The sequence below is a fragment of the Lates calcarifer genome, linkage group LG13 (genome assembly GCF_001640805.2).
Source record: "Lates calcarifer isolate ASB-BC8 linkage group LG13, TLL_Latcal_v3, whole genome shotgun sequence".
In the NCBI taxonomy this organism is placed as follows: Eukaryota; Metazoa; Chordata; class Actinopteri; family Centropomidae; genus Lates; species Lates calcarifer.
Window position 1 is genome coordinate 8,048,610 of NC_066845.1, and position 18,534 is coordinate 8,067,143.

General features: G+C 39.2%; 1 protein-coding gene across 1 annotated transcript in view; it reads right to left on the reverse strand.

Annotated features, from left to right (window-relative positions):
- ccser1 (coiled-coil serine-rich protein 1) overlaps nucleotides 1-18,534 on the reverse strand; it is a 115,451-nt gene that overhangs the window by 71,820 nt on the left and 25,097 nt on the right. Inside the window, exons 7-8 of the mRNA XM_018669372.2 lie at nucleotides 5,698-5,872; nucleotides 634-711 (exon numbers count right to left, since the gene is read on the reverse strand). Coding sequence (XP_018524888.1) covers nucleotides 634-711; nucleotides 5,698-5,872 — 253 coding nt within the window. The remainder of the gene's footprint in view (nucleotides 1-633; nucleotides 712-5,697; nucleotides 5,873-18,534) is intronic.

Consider the following 18,534-nt stretch of genomic DNA (forward strand, 5'->3'; position numbering starts at 1 on the left):
GAGTAAATGCTGCCCAGTGTATAGTTTGATTTGTAGCTACCTCAATGCACAACAAAACTCTGCCAAAATACTCTGGGTATAAAATGATGACATAAATTGTATTTTGCTGTAACATTTTAAGCTGGGCAGACACTGTGCATTTTTATTTATCCTGTTGTGTTAACTGGAACTTCTGCATGGCCAGAACCTGCAACTTTTATGCTCACACTATGAGCATAAATTATGCTGTAGTTGTCTGTTGTATAGCGCTTTGAGATTTGCCCTCAAATGTAAAGTGCTTTATAAATAAAATGAATTCTTATTGTTATTATCATTACTATATGGATCAATCCACAGTGGTGTCCTCAACCTTGTTGACAAAAAAGAGGAAGGCTGTGCTCATTTTAATTCTACTATGAATGACAAGTATGAAGAAAAAAAGACAAATGATGTGCCGAAAGATGCAGACAATATGGGTCTGCTCTGTAGCCAAGTTCAGTTTTATATCACAGCATTTTCAAGACTAATTTAAGCCATAACATATAAAATGCCCCTCCAATAACATCAATAAACATCTCTCTTTTTCTCTCAAACAGAAATTCAGTAATGTGCAGTATGCATTAAGCAACATAACATGGTCTGCTGTAGGGTTACCTTAAATGGAAGGGACTTTTCACTGCAAGGGCTAATGGGAAGAGACTGGAGACTGCTGGCAGGACTTGTCTCTGTGCTCTGCAAAAGACAAAAAACATAAATATGTAATATACAGTGTAAGTGCTGCTGGAAAGCTAGTGATGTGCACAGAATGATTTTTATAGGATCAGTCTCAGTTAATACTCTTCTGTTTGGAACAAAATCAAGTGTTTTACCTTTTGATTGTTGCAATGTTATTTTCATTACACATAGAAGTCTGGTTACTTGTTCAATAAGAAAATAGAGGAAGGCATAATAGACTAGTTCTGTCAAAATATGTGCTACAGCATTCTAAACCTTAGTACAGAGGCATTTTTTTCACAGAATATCTGCAGGGTGATATTACATCTAGCCTCTTAATCTAGATTTGAAGCACTTTTGGTTCACAAAAATGTAGAATAATTGGTTTCAGAGAACCTGGCTAAATTGCTGTATAAACACAATTCCTTGTTGCAACTTGTATTTTTTTTTTCTCTTTGTTTCTTACATAATCTCTGTGTTTTCTAATGCCAGCTGTGATCAGACACATTTTGGCTCTGCTCCCCGACACAGGTGTCTAGTGGGCAGAGAGCAGGGGCAGCTAGAGGGGGCTCCAGAACACACACACACACACACACAGAGAGAGAGAGAGAGAGAGAGAGAGAGAGAGAGAGAGCAAGCTGCATACTGTACAGTGCATACACGACACAGGGTGCATGTGCTGTAACATGCAGGCAAAACATTCACACTTCTTAAAAAGCAGAGCAGAGGCTTGTTCAAATGTCAGCTGGGACAGCTTATGATAGGACAGATGGGAAAGCAGAAAAGGATGAGGTAATGTCTTCAACCAGGACAACTGATATTGATGTAATGCTGTAGTAGTTTATGACATGATACATGACAAAGGCACAACAATGAACAAAAACTTGCCATCTGCTGCCTTTTGCAGATTTATATGCAAGCCAGCCCTCTTTTGTTTGAGAGATGACCATACTTAGAATCAAGGTGCCCTAAAAAGGTGCTTTTTAGATTAAAATCCCAATAGTTTATGTATTGTATGTATTGTATTATGTGTATGTGTATGTATATATTTTTACTTTCAGGTTTTGAAGGTAGCATTGGAAAACACAAGAGCCCAAATCTTTGCACAGCATAAACTTGATGGTTTATCGGTTTGGCTGACCTTTTAAAGAAGCATACCTCCCTATCAGAATTATAGGTGTGCTATGGCGTCAGGCCCTCAATGTGTCATCGGTGATCAATGCCTTTCCCTATGTAGAGAGACAGGAGCACACTCACCAACACCCACACACTCTCTGTCTCTCTCTCTTTCTCTCTTCCAACACATACACACTCTCTTTAAGGTCACCCCTGTCCCACAGGCCTTAACACACAACTGTCCCCACAATTAGATGCGGTTCAGTAAAAAGCCTTTCAGATTTAAGAATGGGGAAAGCTGCCTGGGAGCTCTGGATTTAATGACTTGCACTACCCAGAAGCTAAATGTCTAAAGATGATGAATAGCCTAAGAAAGGAAAGCAGGTTTTGTAGTTTGATACACCCCTTTAATCACATTCACACATCAGTTAAATGAAGAAATGAAAACCTTCAAATAACTCAGGGTGCATTCATGCTCGCTCTCTCTCATTGACATCTGGCTTTTTATCGGAAGGCAGCACCATTAACAACACACTGTCATGCAATTTAGTGAGTTTTCGAGCAAACACAGGGCGAGGACTTTAATTTAGAAATACCAGCTCTGCTTGGGTATCACTGTATCTTTTCTTACTTTTTAAAGCCTCGGCTTCAGTAGTTCTTGTGTTAAACTAAAACTGTGAAGTATGTTGAAGAATGTTCCAGTGTCCCACATCTCCCTCTTACACACATACACAGAATTTTGGTGTAATTGTAACTTTTACAGATGTTGATGGGTAGCATATTAGCTAGCTGCTGTATGATGCGATTCTGCTTCTCTCCAAAAGCCGGCATTAACAATGACTGCAGACATAAATGCCATCTCCTGAAATGTAATGAACAATAGCATTTTCAAATACAATACATTTTACCATATCCACAGCTACCCTTGTAACAACGTGGCAGCAGCGAGAATGAGCTGCTGCCACAAGTTGAGCAGCTGCCTCAGGGGTAAGAGTCACTGGGACAGATAGAGGGGCTGCAGAGGCACAAGCTAACAGGGTCTGGCAGTGTATGTGTGGATATTGCGCAACCATGCCCACAAAGGCTATGAGTATATGCTATAAAATGGGAGCATCACAGTTTTGCTAGAATCCACAGCTGACATTGACAAATGGGGATCATTGTGTTCAGCAACATTAATGCACACATGGACAGTGGCATTTTCGAAAATGTTTCTCTGTGTAACCAACAGGGTAAACTATAAATCAAGGGTAGATGGTGTCTCTATATCTTATGCTAATTTGGCAAATATGATACACAATAAACACAGGAAATTAGAAGAAGTGACATATTATCTGGCCTGCTGGTCATGCATGCCTGTGTAATGATGAGCATCCGTCTGTGATTTCTGTAAGTGACTCTTTTGTCAACACTTTTTGACAGCAAATGAAACACTGGCATATTTTACTACTTTTTAATCTTTATTCACCTTTTTTTCCCCAGTGTTGTTCTTTCGTTTCCTGTCTCAGTTGGCAACATCAGTTTTTAAAAATGAGCCACATCCCTTCAAGGGAAAAAAGTCAGGTGCTTAATGTATCTTAAGTAAGTGTCATGTAAGAAGATGCCTCTCTTTTAGCTATGTTTCTACCCAAACTGCAGCTCAGTAATGGCTGTTTATTTATCTTTATTGTGTAACATAATTTCAATTTTCAATGCATTTATTTTTTTCTCTATCTTGGTTTATTCAAGTATGCTATTATTTAAACAATATTTAACAGTGTTTGAGGGCATCTACTGAATTTGATACTGTGGTGACTTTTGCACAAAGTAGAATATGCATAATGTCCAGGAGATATCAGACTTTTGGACATGATCGTCTGTCTTCAGGACTGTTATCGTAATGCTGCCTGAGTTATTAATGCCAATCTCTGAAAGCATTTCCCTGTCTTTTCAGTTGTTTTGAAGATGACGCAGAATTGGAGAGGAGAAAAGTTTGGGGCTATAAGTTAAGGTAAACAAAAGAAAATACCAGAAGGTCAAGCAAATAACATGCAAAGCATACAGTCGTGCCAAGTCACCCTCCCCTAGCTGCAGAATGGATTACATCTGCTGTTGGAAGGTAACAAAATTTGCAAGTTAATGACACAACCGAGTAACCAAAGAGGGCAAAGTATCTCCTCTTTCATATTCATGTTCTGCTGCCTTGTACTTTCTCACTCTCTTGTACTCCCTTTAGTCTCTCCATCACCACTCTGGTTTGTGTCTCTCTCTGCTAATTATTATTTTATCATTTTCATGTCTCATGTCTCTCTTACCATGGTCCTTGGAGAAAAACAGAGAGATGAACAGTAAAGAGAGGGGGAAAGCCATGCACGCGCCTCTGTGGACAGTAATTCACAGATAGGTCCTCACAGCTAGCTTTGATCTTAGTTTAGAGGTGCTAATGGTGGGGTGTTAGGGAAGGTCTGATCACCCTTTTATATGTCTTTTTGTGTATTTGTATTTGTGTGTGTGGGTCTGTATAATATTGCTGTATTTGGTAAGGGTTAGTCACCCATGTAGATCACAAGAAAACAGCAGCCAGACATGCCTAATGGATGTTCTTTCAGCACAACTTCCAGAGCTTATGGCATTACTAACATCCCTCTTTGGTATGTAAGTGTTTTACACACTTTCAAAACATAGTGACAAAGGGTATTAGTGAAAATATGAGCACTTGCATGCCAAATCTCAACATACATAAGAAAATATATTACACCCCAAAAAACACCAATTTCCAAATAACTAGTTCTATTGAAGCTGTGATTACAAAACTTTGAAGAACTTGGCCTCAGCCATTTTCCAAAAGAGTGTAATTATCATTCTGGCCCGTAAAACTTGAATTTACATTCTGCGGTTGATTTTGTGTTTTATCATTATGACTGAGAATCTGCCCCAAGTCAAGCTCTCTGCAAATTGCAATTACCCCAAATAAACCATGCAAATCACATTTACAACAATTTTATGTTCTTCAAAAAAATTCTCAATAAATGATAAAATGTAAATGTTCTTCAACTTTAAAGGCTGGAATCTTATTATCTTCTATTTACATTCTAATGTAAAAGCAGCCCCACAGTTAAAAGACTGTGTGACTGCACAGGGTGGTCATCAATGTGGTTCCCTGATTTTTACAGTTAAACCTTGTGCAGCTATTGCAACGTGTCAGTGCTTTACTAAGTGACCATTACAGCTAATCACATCTGTAATGGCGTGGATGTAATTTTACTGGTTTCCCGACATTCACGCTGAGGTGGCCTCAGAGCCTGAGGTAAAACTTCGGCTTTAAGCAGGCTAAAGCATTTAAAGAGCAGAGCGATACTCTAAAGTAGAGGGATTAATGTGTGGAGGGTGTATGTGTGCATATAAAGAATATGATGGCAAATGCTTGAATAAGCCTCCCAGTTTCCTCCTCCAAATGTAGAATCTGATTAAATTAACAAAACAAAGTGATTACAGAGACCTTTTAAAGGCGGAAAAGCATCCACTCTGAGTTGATTTCATGGAGCTGAAATAGAGCTGATTAAAACAGGGAGTGAGGAATTTGTCAGTGGAGCACTGAACTGTTTTGGTTCCAGATGAAATTGCTTCATATTATTTGCTAACCCCTTACCCATAGTGGTTTAAAACAATTTGATGCATTTATAACTTGATCACAGAAGTATCTGTCAGTGTAGCGTAGGAGAAATAGCAATGAATTTCAGCTTCTAGTTGTGTTATTCCAATGCTTTGTGACAATCAAATGTACTATGGGTCACTTAATAGAATAGTGGTCTGTGATATAATCTTCATCTTCCAAGTTGATGCTTTAATTTGAGTATGACCCTGACTTAAAAGTGTGCTTCTGTCTGTGTGTCTATGTATGTAACCCACCTCCTGTAGTGTCCGTCTCAGTCTTAAAAGCAGGGTTTTGACAGCAGTACAGTCCTGCTGCATTAGTCTGAGTGGAAGGGCCTCCAGCCCTGGGGGTAAAGACTCATCTTCCCTCCCCAAACCCAGCCCCGAGCTCCAGTCGGCAGGCAGCAGGCTAGTTGGACGGCTGGGCTCCCTGGAGGACAGGTAGAGTGGAGGGAAAAGAGCGAAATGAAGAGATTTAATGTTGGTATGAGTCAGTGTGAAAACTCGATCATTGATCTGTCTTCGCTGCTCTCCCCCTGCCCTCCACAGGCAACCAGCAGAATCTCATCCTTGCCTTTGGTGGTTACTGATGGTGTAAATGATACATTACAGACTAAAGTCAAAATACCAGCTGCTTGTGAATATCCAGGTGCTTCCAGGTGCTTCCGAGAATCCTGTGTCACATCATGTCTTACACACAAAAATGTACAGACGCTGTATAAACCAGTGATATTAATTGTGTGGCTCGCAAGCTTCGTTGAGCTCGCTAAGCTTTAATCAGCAACTTGCATGGCAGCACATTATTATACATAATGCAGCCAATACATAAAATCCTGGAAATACTCGAAAGAGCTACACTATCCATACTACTATCCATACATAGACTGGCCCTAATCCACTGACACCAGTCTACCAACTCCGTTCACTCCTTTAGTGTGTAGTGCATAAATAATAAAAATGAATCATGAGCAAAATGAAGAGGTGAACTGCCCTCCATTAATACAACGATTGAAGCAAAGTAATTTGGAGCACATTTGCCAAATCATGCTCCAAAATTTCATGGTTTCCCAGTAAAAATGACTCTCCTATTGACTGTCTCCCACCAGTGTGGCTGCCATGGAAAAAACAGTGAAGACATCAACATGCAGAGCAATAATGTGGACAGTCAGATGCAACACAGAAAACTACACCTTCTACACAACAATTACAAATATCTGTCTGTCTAATCTGTCTTTATTAAAGCCAACATGTGAAAAGTTTCTGAATTTTTGTCTAAGAACCAAAAAAAGGACACCAGCAAAAAAACACAGGGTGAAAAGACATGAGAAATGAGAAAGAAAGAGAAATAGACAGACAGCTCAGATATTTCTACAGAGGGGGAAGATATATGGGGTTACAATGGTCCTGATGGAGACCAAGATGTCCAGCATTCACAATACATAGCAGCTGCTCCACAGGATCCAGGGAGGACTTCATTTCTATGAGCACTCTTTTCTATAATAAGTTTGTTTCAAGATGATTTAAAACCAACCACACAAACAGACAAAAGCACATTCAAATGCTTGTGTGTAAAGACACTATTACATTCAAAGATCAAAGAAGCCAAAGCACACAAGTCCATCTTCTAATCCTGCATTTCACCATCATTATCAACTCAAAAGGATACTCCACTGTCAAGGGCTTTGAATCATTATAGTCCATCACAGCTGTCTGATCCTGTCTGCGTGTCCTCATGTTTTTTGAGCATACTTAATTTAGTATTTTGTATTATTGCATGTACACAATTATTCCTCTGCAAAAACAACCCTGTGTATGTGTTTGTGCAGGCAGCTGACTGTATGTGTGTGGGTGCAGTGTGTGTGTGTAGGAGATCTCTCGGTTGGAGTACTGCATATCACCTTTTTAATTAACAAAGCTTTCAAAGTTAAGCGCAGCAGACCTCCTGGCCACTTGACAGATAGAAGAGATGAAATCTCCCCCCCCCCCCAAAAAAAAGACAAAAGTTGATAAGTCACAGTTGAAGGCCTGATTATTAACAAGCTCCTGCACTAATGTATCTCTCTAGTCCTCTAGCTCAGCTGTGACACTTCTGTGCTGGTGTGGGGTTGGGTTTAGACACAAATGAACACAAACAACAGGGTGAGATCAACTAAAGCACTGTTTTAATTAACTGTCCCATTTGAGAACACAGTCCATTAAACAGTAAAAAGGCCTCTGGAGCAGGATGCCTTTGGTCTCTGGTGCATGGCCCCTGTTCTTTGTCTTACCTCCAACACCTATTTAGTAAAGCAGAGGACAGATATTGTGAGGAACTTTCAGCAGGAGCCAGGGTTGCTCAGCGTCAAGCGCTCTTCTTTCTTTGCCTTCAAGCCAACACTAAAGCTCAGTTGAAGCACCGCAACTACAAATACTGACCTTATCTATAAAAACTGTATCTTCATAGTCGTTCATTGCTCGGAGCTTCTGCAGTTTCAGCAGAAGCAAATTTTTTTAACTACTTATGGTGTAAGACTACTTTATGTTCCACAAGACATGAGAACACTCTCAAAGCAAAGATCAAGCTTCTGTTCTTTCTGTTGTATAGTTTCAACTGATGCAAAATGAATTATGTGACTAATGTTTTAATTCAGTCTGTCACATCTTACCTGGCCTACTCATACATACAAAATGTCAAATACATTAGGATAACAGCTTACTTCATGTTGTGCAATTATGAGTGTAATTGCATGGCTGCAGAGCAGCTGTTGTGGTTTATAATTCTGATATTTACTATGTGATGACTATAGGGTAGAAAAAGATACATTCTAAAGCATTTTATTTTCTACATTCTTGTTTTAGGATTAACATTGGCCTTAGTTTAATAGTTGTCTATGGATACATTTAGCACTCTTTTCACAAAGCAATAATTATGCAAAGACACCATGTCTAAGCTGTGGAATTATTCCTAACCCAGCCTGGCTATGTTCATGGGTGCAGCTACTAAAGAAACAAGTTACTTTGCATGATCAGATGTTCAGTTGGCTAAGGATTAAAATGTAGAAAATCTAACTGAAGACACTGGTGCAATCACAGACTTGAAATTCAAACACGTTACAAGTAAATAATCTACAGTATTTGACTCTTAGTAAAAATAACTCAACTCTGAGTTCTGTAAATGCTGAAAAGTGAATCCTTAAAAAGCAGAGCATGTCCTTTTTCAATTGACAGCAATTAAAATGCTATTACAGGTAGCTTTTCAATCAATAACAACATGTAAGACCACTCTTGCTTGGCCCACAGAGATTTTCCAAATGTCAAAACTGGCAACATAACAAAAGCCTGTTGAATCTTCAGCTTTGAGGCCAATGTGCTCTGAAAGAGCAAAACTATTAACAATGAATAGATTGTGTTTCTTTCTCACAAACACACAATGATAAAATTTGACTTTCAGTTTGTCATGTTAATTCTGAACTGGTTGTGAGGCCTCCCTCCAAATTATCTCACTGAATATTCCAGAGGCACAATAGCATGGTACAAACCATACTACAGACACAACACATTGTATTCAAGTACAGCAGTTCCTGATTTTTAACTTAACTATAGTGACAGAATGCTGTAAAGGTAGAATATGACTTATAAAAATATTTTTCCATGTAATATGATGCAAAGTCTCAAGATTCTTTATTCACTACTTCAGACCACAGATTCATCAAATGCGTTTAAATAAAGTAAATTTTTGTGTCAACATTTCTCTGCCAAGTTGTGATATTTTGACAGAAGTGCATAAAGGGGGACTGTGTATCTCACCTTCCTGATGACATTTTCAAAAGGTGAGCCGAGAAATACCAACCTCCTGTCTGACAACCACAAAGACAACCAGCGAGCTCACAGCCTGCGTATCAAGAAAAGTGGAGGAGAGGGAGGGATGGCAGTAAAGAGAGGCAGACATAGACGCAGGAATGAGGAGCTCTTTATCATCAAGAGACTGTGTTCAATTTGACTGATAGGCCATTTAGAAGGGAGGTGAGAGGAAATTAGATGCCTTTTGTACCATTCTCACAGAAATATAACCAAGTAAACAGTGGTGGGGAACATTAAGTAAGACAGCATATTCGGAGGGAAAAATGCTCTATGAGCAAAACAAGACCATATCACTAAAATATCGATCAACATAAGCCACTCCAAAGACTTCTCACTGGAAAGGTCGTGCTGAATTGCTCCCTCATTTGCCCTCATACTTTCTCCTTCACTGGTTCACCATCCCACCCCTCTTTCTTCTTTTCATTCTAATCCTCAGTGCCTTCTTTCACCACCCTTCTCTCTCTCTCTTTCTCTGTCTGTCTACCCCTCCTTCTCACTCCTTCCATTCATCCATCTTCAACCCCGTCTGTCTCTCACTTTTCTTTGTTCACCTGCCCTCATCTGCCCCCACCCTCCCCTTCACCCGAGCCCTCGTCTTCCATCTCTACAGCTCTTCCTTTGCTCCTTCATCTCTTTTTCCCCACTATCACTCTGACAACCACTACACTAAACTGATGCAGTATCAAAGCCTAAGGTGTCCCTGCGGGGATTCTGCTGAGCACCTCAGACAAATGTCAATGAATCCTGCTGTCTTTTGAGGACAGGTGAGCTCTGTCTGTCAAGCAGCCACGGGTGCCTTTTTCCCCCCTCTTAAACAGTATTCTTTGTAGCTTTTGTTCCTGCCTGGCATCTCAGGTTAGAGTGAACTTTCGCCATTTATTTCTCTGTTGCACCCTGCTGTCTAGATGGGATGAATTGAGCGTAAATAAGTGACACATGATCAGTCATTCACGTTTCTCTCTGACAGCTTGTATCAAGTGGCACAGTGCAGTGCCACAAGAAAGTTTTTTTTCCTCTCAAAGTTGTTTTTTTTTTTTTTTGTTTTGTTTTCCTACATCTTTGTGTTTTTCTGACTCTGACACACTAGCCCTCTGCTTAGCTTTCACCAGGGTTCAAGTTTGGAATTTGTCGTTTACCTGCGTGGTGCATATCAAATCACGTCAAACAGAGTGACAAGAAAATGAGTGGGAGAGTGGTTCAAACAACACTCACCTCCCCCGAAACAATAATCATAGAGGTGCCTTTATGCAAGGCATTTACTGTTTCAGGGGACAAAAAGTGGAATATTTCTGGTTAAACTGAGCAGCTGAGGGCTGTAAATGTGTTTTACTGTGGAGTACCACTACATTTCACCTTCACAGTCATTTCTCAGTGCACTGTCACGCTGTCTGTAACGGCAGAAATGGCAATTTGTGATGATTTTATTATTTCATCAAATGAGCCACCCTTATCTCCAATAAAAAACTGCAATTGCAACATGCAACTAATCTGCAGTAGCATTTTATTGTGTGTCCTGGAGATATCTAGTGTCAATGCAGCAAGTAGTTCATGCTGTGCATGGCTAGTTATGTTATTAAGAAGGATGGATGGATGCAGCAGCAGACACAAAGGTTCACATCCCATCTCACTGCGCACCAGAGGTCAAATTTACATTGGCAATATTTAAACATGACCACAAGCCACCAGCACATGCAAGTGTGTGTGTGTGTGTGTGTGTGTGTGTGTGTGTGTGCACGCACTTGAGAATGTCAAAGTATATATTTTTGACAGCAGTTAAAGAATAGACAAAGTCATTTTCCAGTGAAGCATCAGTCTCATCTGCAGGTAATTACGTACATACATGCAAAAGAGCACACACACACACCAGGAAGTGCACAGCACAGTTGAAGACAAGTCTGTTCAGTGATGATAGATGTTATACAGGCAGAGAGGCCGTTCCTCCACTCAGGGTCATCTGTCTTTTCACTGTCATGAGCTGATAGCCCGGCACTCTCACTCTATTTCAGTTTTTTACAACTTTCTCTCTCTCTCACACACACACACACACACACACACACACACACACACACACACACACACACACACACACACACACGCGCGCACTGCACCTCTGAACAGGTTATATGTATATGAGTGCAGAGAATGGGACTATGTGATAGGAGTCAATTAGAAGATTACACAAGTGGACAAAGAGCTAATTTGAATTTATAAAGATGTAGTATTACACCAGCTAGTGGCTAAAAGCGGTACTGCATAATCATGTCAGTGTGGAGCTAATTACAACTGAGTACATGGATTAAAGTGCAATTAAATATTTTCACAGAGATTTTCCCTCTACAGTCTTTTCAGACTAATTACACAAAGGAAAGAAAAAGTAAACAGGGGCAGAGTGTGAAAAATGCCCCTTTGCTTTGCATTGTTTCTCTTTTCTTCTGTTCTCAAAATACATTTTCTTATCTATTCTCTTTTCCTGTTTATTCCTTTTTATCCCACTTTCTTCCCCCCTGCTTCCTTCCTCTCTTTTTCTGTTTTCTCCTCTCCTCTCCTATGAACATACAGTTTTTTACATTTTGTCTTTCTCTCCCCTGCACCCCTCCTCTCCATCCTTGTGACTCACTCCTCTCCTCTCAGAAGCCATTTCTCAACAGGAGCGTTAGAAGTGATCCATTTCACCAACCTGAAAAAGCCAATTATCTGCCTTTTTATGACTTTCATTGTTTTACCAATCACGCAGTGTTATATTGCTGGGCCGTTGGCTCCAAGCACTGAAACATACCTGCACACACATGTGGGTATGCACGCCCACACAGGCAATAAGCAACACACACACACAGCCAACAGCAACACACAGAGACACACATTCCTATATTCACGCTTTGATGTCTGGGTTTACATAATGTTCAGTTCAGTGTGTGAAATGACAAATAATGACTGCTAGACAAATAAATTATATGTCATTGAAGTGCATTATCTTTAGCAGCAGTGAAGGGGGGTGGGTTGCACCCTTGTCAAACAGCAATATAAAGATTGCATTGTCTCGGGAATAATAACGATAATAAAGGACACTTTAACACTGAGACATGGCGAGAAAGACGGTCAGTCCCCTATGCCAGCTTTTCCCTCATTACATTTTTACTGACAACAAGGAACATATTTATGGGGACAATCCAATATATATCTGTGAGATCTGTGTGGGATGAAGACATGTGTGTGTCATGTGTGTGTTTGTTGTACAGCATGATACCAGAGCTATGGGAGAATTATTATCCACATTTGTCACTCCTTCTTTCCACCTGACACACACAGTGTACTCATTTGAATTCAGCACCTGAGGCCACGGATGTTTAATGCTGCCATTAAACTCATCTCTGACATAAAGTGCATCTGTGACTAAAGAGTGAGCACAAGCCAAGCTCCAGGCAGTGAATCTAATGGTGAATTCAAGTCTTCAGACACAGAAAGGGAGAGAATATAAAACTAATGTAATATGGCAGGGGTAACTCTCTGATTAACCCTAATTGTCCTTTCTGCTTTCCTTTGCTCTCGATACTCTGATGGTTTCACAAGAAATCTTTGCTTTTTCTTTAACCTTTACTCTTTTCCAGCCCTCCTCTTTTCCTCTCTCTGACTGTCTCTGACTTTAGTATCTGTTAACTTCTTGAGACTCTCCACTCTCTACCACCTTAGCATCTGTGAGTATCATGATGTTAATCCCATACAAAAAGGATGAGAACCACAACTATAGCTTCTTGTGGGGGAGCAACCATAGGGAGTTATCAGACCTCACTTGCACTAATTACCATCAAAACTTCTTGTTGCTTGGAGAGATCTATTTAATACTGGTCCCATGTGTCACATTACATTTTCCTGTTTCAGAGAACATTGCCAAGCCACATTGACCAAAAATCTATCCGATATTAAAGCCTTAAAGCGATATTCCACTAAAGTAGAACATTCTCACTTAAAAAACACTGCTATGAGTTCACAAAGTCCACTACCAAGAGTGACTGCCCCAGGAAATCTGAGACGTTACTCTTTTGAGCACTTTTTTTTTTTTTTTTTTTTTGCTTTAATGATACTAGTGTTTGTTCCTCTGCCAGTTTGTGATTCTCAGTAAACTGAACTGAGTTTTTTTAAAAAAAGAAAAAAAGGCATGAAAATGCCAAAGATGACAACAGATCACAAAAGCAACCATCAGTTGACTGAGGATGATTTTTTTAATAAGCTCAAATCAACAACTCCATGTCAAAAAATGCTAATTCCCCACCCAAAGGGAATTATTATTTGGAGGGTTTATCTATTCTGTTCATTACTTAAGGACATGATCATTTTGTACTATTTACTCTAAAGCCCTTATAATAAAGGACTGAAATTTCAGTTACTTTATAATATGTTTGGATTTTGTTTATTTGAGAAACCTCAGCCTTGTTATACTTAGCCTGACCCTGCGGCTACAAGAAGCTAAAGCTCAGGTGTGATTTGCAAAAGAAATACTATGAAAATCTACTTTACAAAGTAAGCGTATGATAATGTATTCTTAGCCTAAGTTGGTAATATGTATCACAGTCAGGAGTGGATAAGATTGTGCTGTCAATCCAAAAGTGCTGTTTAAGAGTGCGAACAAAGAGCTCACATTGTTAAAAGATGCATTTTAAATGTGGGTTTTCTGCAGTAAACAGGGAAGAGAAAACATGGGGGTGGATCTTAAGCTGCAAATTCCCATTCTAGGACATGTTTTCGGTAAGTGGACAAACACAGCATGTAGCTAATGTTTTCTGATGATGGTCTGTAAGAACATCAACAACACCAAAATAAATTAAAATGTTGTCTTTCTTTTCTTCTCATTTCCTCTTGTCACTGCCAGGCTGCCTAATTTCCTCTGACAGAGCCAAATATATTGTTTAAGATGAGTCATAACTCTGATTTGTTGTTATTTTGTAGTGGCATTGTTGTCATCGCCATGACAAAATAATAGCACAGATGAAGAAAAGCCTCTACACTGAGTCATAGCAAGGTACAAATGATTTACATGACAGAGGTCCTGTATGTGTGTATTGTGGCAAACTGCACTCAGATTAGAGCCATGTCAAGTAGTTCTCAAATGTTCACACTTGATTTTCTTGTTGATCGCAATTATAAATAAATGTTTACCAAAATCCCCTTATTAATTCTGGATCCTTCCCGTTTCCTGAGTTTGTGCACACAAACACTATTTCCTGTTTACAATCACCTGCATACACTCTCTGATTCTGATGAAGTGAAATGGAAATGTGCAAAGGTGCCAGGAATAAGCTTCTATAATTCAGGATATTAAAAGGCATGTATGCTCCTCGTCCTCACTTCTTTAAAAGCTGTTTCCATAGCAATACGAAAATATGCTGTATATTTATGTATAGAGGGACATTGGTGAGTGAGATGATGCAAATGGTTGCTTATTTAAAATAACTGTGAGTTGCCTAATTAGGTATTATGCAGAGAAGGCTACAATGACGGCAAGTGGAATCTCGATTTAATTGTGTATACTCCACATGTAATTTACTGTACCCTTATACAAGTTAACAATGGGATCTAAAAGTATGTGATGTTTCTGTATGAAGTAAAGTTTACCAGTGCTGGGAAAACAGTGAGCCTGGCTCTGTCAAAGTTCAAAAATACGCCTCCAAAGCCCACTAATTAACACATTGTATTCCTTTTGTTTAATCTGCATAAAAACACAAATGTAAAAACAACACACTGTGGTTTAGGTTGGAATTACATGCTATAACTGAAGTTTATCCACCCACCGAGCTCTTCTGTACAGCATCTCCAGCTGTAGCATGAGTTGCCAGATACTGGTCATTAAACACAGGTTTTAGTTTTGGTCTCTGGACAGGCATGATGTTACCAAACCTGGCAATATTACTGTGCCGACATGACTTCAGGACGCTGTGTGCAGTCACGGCATCCCGCTATTGTTTGCTGAGAAATAGTTACAGCACGCAACTCCCCTTGAACCAGAAATTAGTGTTCTTACATTTCTGTTCTGAACCAGAGCAGATGTTCCCCCTGCTTAAAGTATTCATACTAAACTAAATATCTCTCTGCTTGGCACACAGATGTGAGCTTAATATTGATCTTATCATCCAATTCTCACAAAGAAAGCAAAAAAAAGTGAATATCCCAAAAAGTTGAACTATTCCTTCAAACTTTCCATCATGTTGGCACTTGTCCGACTAAACCTAAATATGAATAAGGAAAGTTAATCAGCAACAAGTTCTCAAATATGCTTTTTTTGTTGTTGGTAGAGATAATGTGTTTGAGAACCAAATAAGGTGGGAAACATCTCAATGTATCAATCCAGAATGCAAATTTGAGGAATTTGCTGTACATTTTCTCAGAACCAAACTCTAATCTCAGCATGTTGTATCAAAAATATGTTCAAATCAATATGACATATTGCCGTAGTCCACAGCAAAAAGAGACAAGATAAAAAGACGAGAGGCAGACAATGCATGAAGAGACAACAACAAAAGAGCCCACCCTCTTTGTTATTCAAATATCCTCCATATGCTACAAAATGACATTAAAGGTCAAAGAAAGAAACCCCCATGATATAAGTCTTACAATCTGTTAACAAAAGAGTTAACTGCGAACTCCACTTTAATAATTCCTTTCATTTCTGAAAAAAAAACAACATAATGAAGAGCAAAGGAATGATTTATTCATTGCCAATCTAATGTTTGTCTCTGCGTTACAAATCAGAACCACACGTTCCCACTCAAAGCAAGAGGGAAAAAAAACGAAAGCCAACACTAATTAGTCTCCCTGTGTTGAACATTTAATAAACCCAATAGAGTGATGTAAATTAGAAGCTAAACAACAGCACTGCACAAAAGAAATATGCATGACGACAGACGCACACGGCAGGATTTTCAACATGTTTAGCCCATTAGGCTGATCTAAAAATTTTAAATGTCACAGTATATAGCCCTCACTTTCCCTCTGAAGCTTCTGAAGAGTCTGATGCTTAGTTAATACAAGCAATCTGTGGGTACAGACTGTCAGAGAAATAAATGTGTGTGTGTGTGTGTGTGTGTGTGTGTGTGTGTGTGTGTGTATTTAGCTGAACAGAGAGGGAGGGGAATCTACACTATGTTCCCACCAACTCCCACTATATGCTGTGTGTGTCTATGTGTCTGAGAACCATGCTGCATCTCATTTTATCTGTCCCCAGCCCCACTCTGAGGCTCAGCTGGATTTTTTATGCTTGCCTATTTTTATAAATGTGCATATGCGTGCATGTGTGTGAATGTCTATAAGCATATGACTTACTGTAGGAGGAGACGTGTGTGTGTGTGTGTGTGTGTGCTATTTCTGTTGACTGCATCAAGTCAGGTGGGATTAGAAGACAACTTGGCTGATATACTTTATGAATCATATTAACATTAAACAAATTTGTTCCCCTGTTTATGTGTGTACGTGAGCAAATTCTATATAATCATGGATTACATGTCTCTGTGGGCAGACTACAGAGCCAACTGAAAATTTAACACTATGCACCATGTCTACCCTAATATGAGAGGAGGGTCTCTTTTTGAATCATACAACACCTTCTCTGCATTTCTCTTTGCTGCTCAGTGCCGTCTTAATACCCAAATGAGTATAACATCTTTGTTGCACTTGCTGTGTGTGCTGGGTTTAGCTGACAAGACCTGGCTGATTCTGTTTCACTTGCTCCACTTTTCTTACACTCAGATGGGCACAAAATGAGTAAACACAGTAATACTAAAACATGAAAAGTACAAACTGGACTGCCTTAATGACCATGGAGCCTGATGTATGTGGTAGGAGGTTCTCTTTTTTCTTTTTTTTTTTAAAGTATGCTCAATATGACTTCACAGGTTGTTAAATAAGAGTTTCAACAGCATGAGGTAGACAAGACGCAGAACATGGGAATATAAACAGGAGAAACAAAGAATTAACTCTGAAGTCATCTTTAATTAAGTTATCATTGGGGAGAACTAGAACCTGTCCACAAATGTTGCCGACGCAAGAGCGAATGAATGTTTTAGCTGCACATTAATCCTCAAATCAGAAGTGGAGATATGGGACTTTAGACTTTCATGAGTGTTCACTGCATACTGACAGACAAGGACACCCCTGAGTGTTTGCATGTCCTCTCCTCGGACTACCTGTCTTCTGCATAGTAATAAACCGCAATGAAAAGAGAAAAGGGAGGAGAAAAGAAGGGAAGGGGAGCACTCAAAAGGCAAAGTGCCGTTACCATAGCAACAGGCAAGCTATATCCCTACTGTCGAAATTTAATTTATCATTATTTTATTTTATTTAATTTTCCTATAGGAGTGACAAGGGAGGAATCTTAACACAAAACATACATTAAGATACATCACACAAACAAATATTCAGTATTCACTGGCCTAATATGCCCTCCACCCCCATCCTCCACCAATCAAAAGGCATGGAAGCACGCTCATTATTATCATTAAGACTGGCAACGTTACCTAAAGAAAGTGCTGCAACTGGCAAAAGTGCACAACACATTGAAGAGGGCTTCATGTAGCAAAGCACACAAAACTAAATGTTCATCATTTAACTGATGCCAAAAAAACATTTTTTTGGTGAATGCACACTTAAATTTGGTGTTCTCAGCCTTTAAATATGAAATACAAGCAAACAAAGCTGCTGTATCATTAGAGAGCAACACTATAATCCGCTAAAATAAATCTGACCTAAATCTGGCGTATTCTAAAAACTGTTTTACTATAAAGCTCCTGCAGTAGAAACAACTTAAAATCTGACAATTGGACAATCAGATACCAAATTGACTGAATTTTTTTTTCCTTCTTTTTTAAGCAAAAAAGCAAAACATCTGCTTCCGTAGACACTTAAATGCAGGCCGAGTATTTTTAGGCTTTAGACTGTTGTTCTGACAAAATATAATGTTTGAAAGCGTCACTTTGGACTCTGGGAAATGATGGTTTTTCACTGTTTCCACACCTTTTATTTATAGAATGGTTAATTGATTCTTTTAGAAAATAATCAGCATTCATCAAAAACACAATTAATCATTAGTCGCAGCCCTACAACACCTATCTGAAGTGCATCAACTTGGGGTTTTCAGAATTTAAATATAAAATGCACACACACACACACACACACACACTTCACACTCTACTGTTCTTTTCTTCTCAACCTTTTACTTTTATCCCAAGCTGTCAATGATTACAAGATTAAAAACTATTATAGAGAACA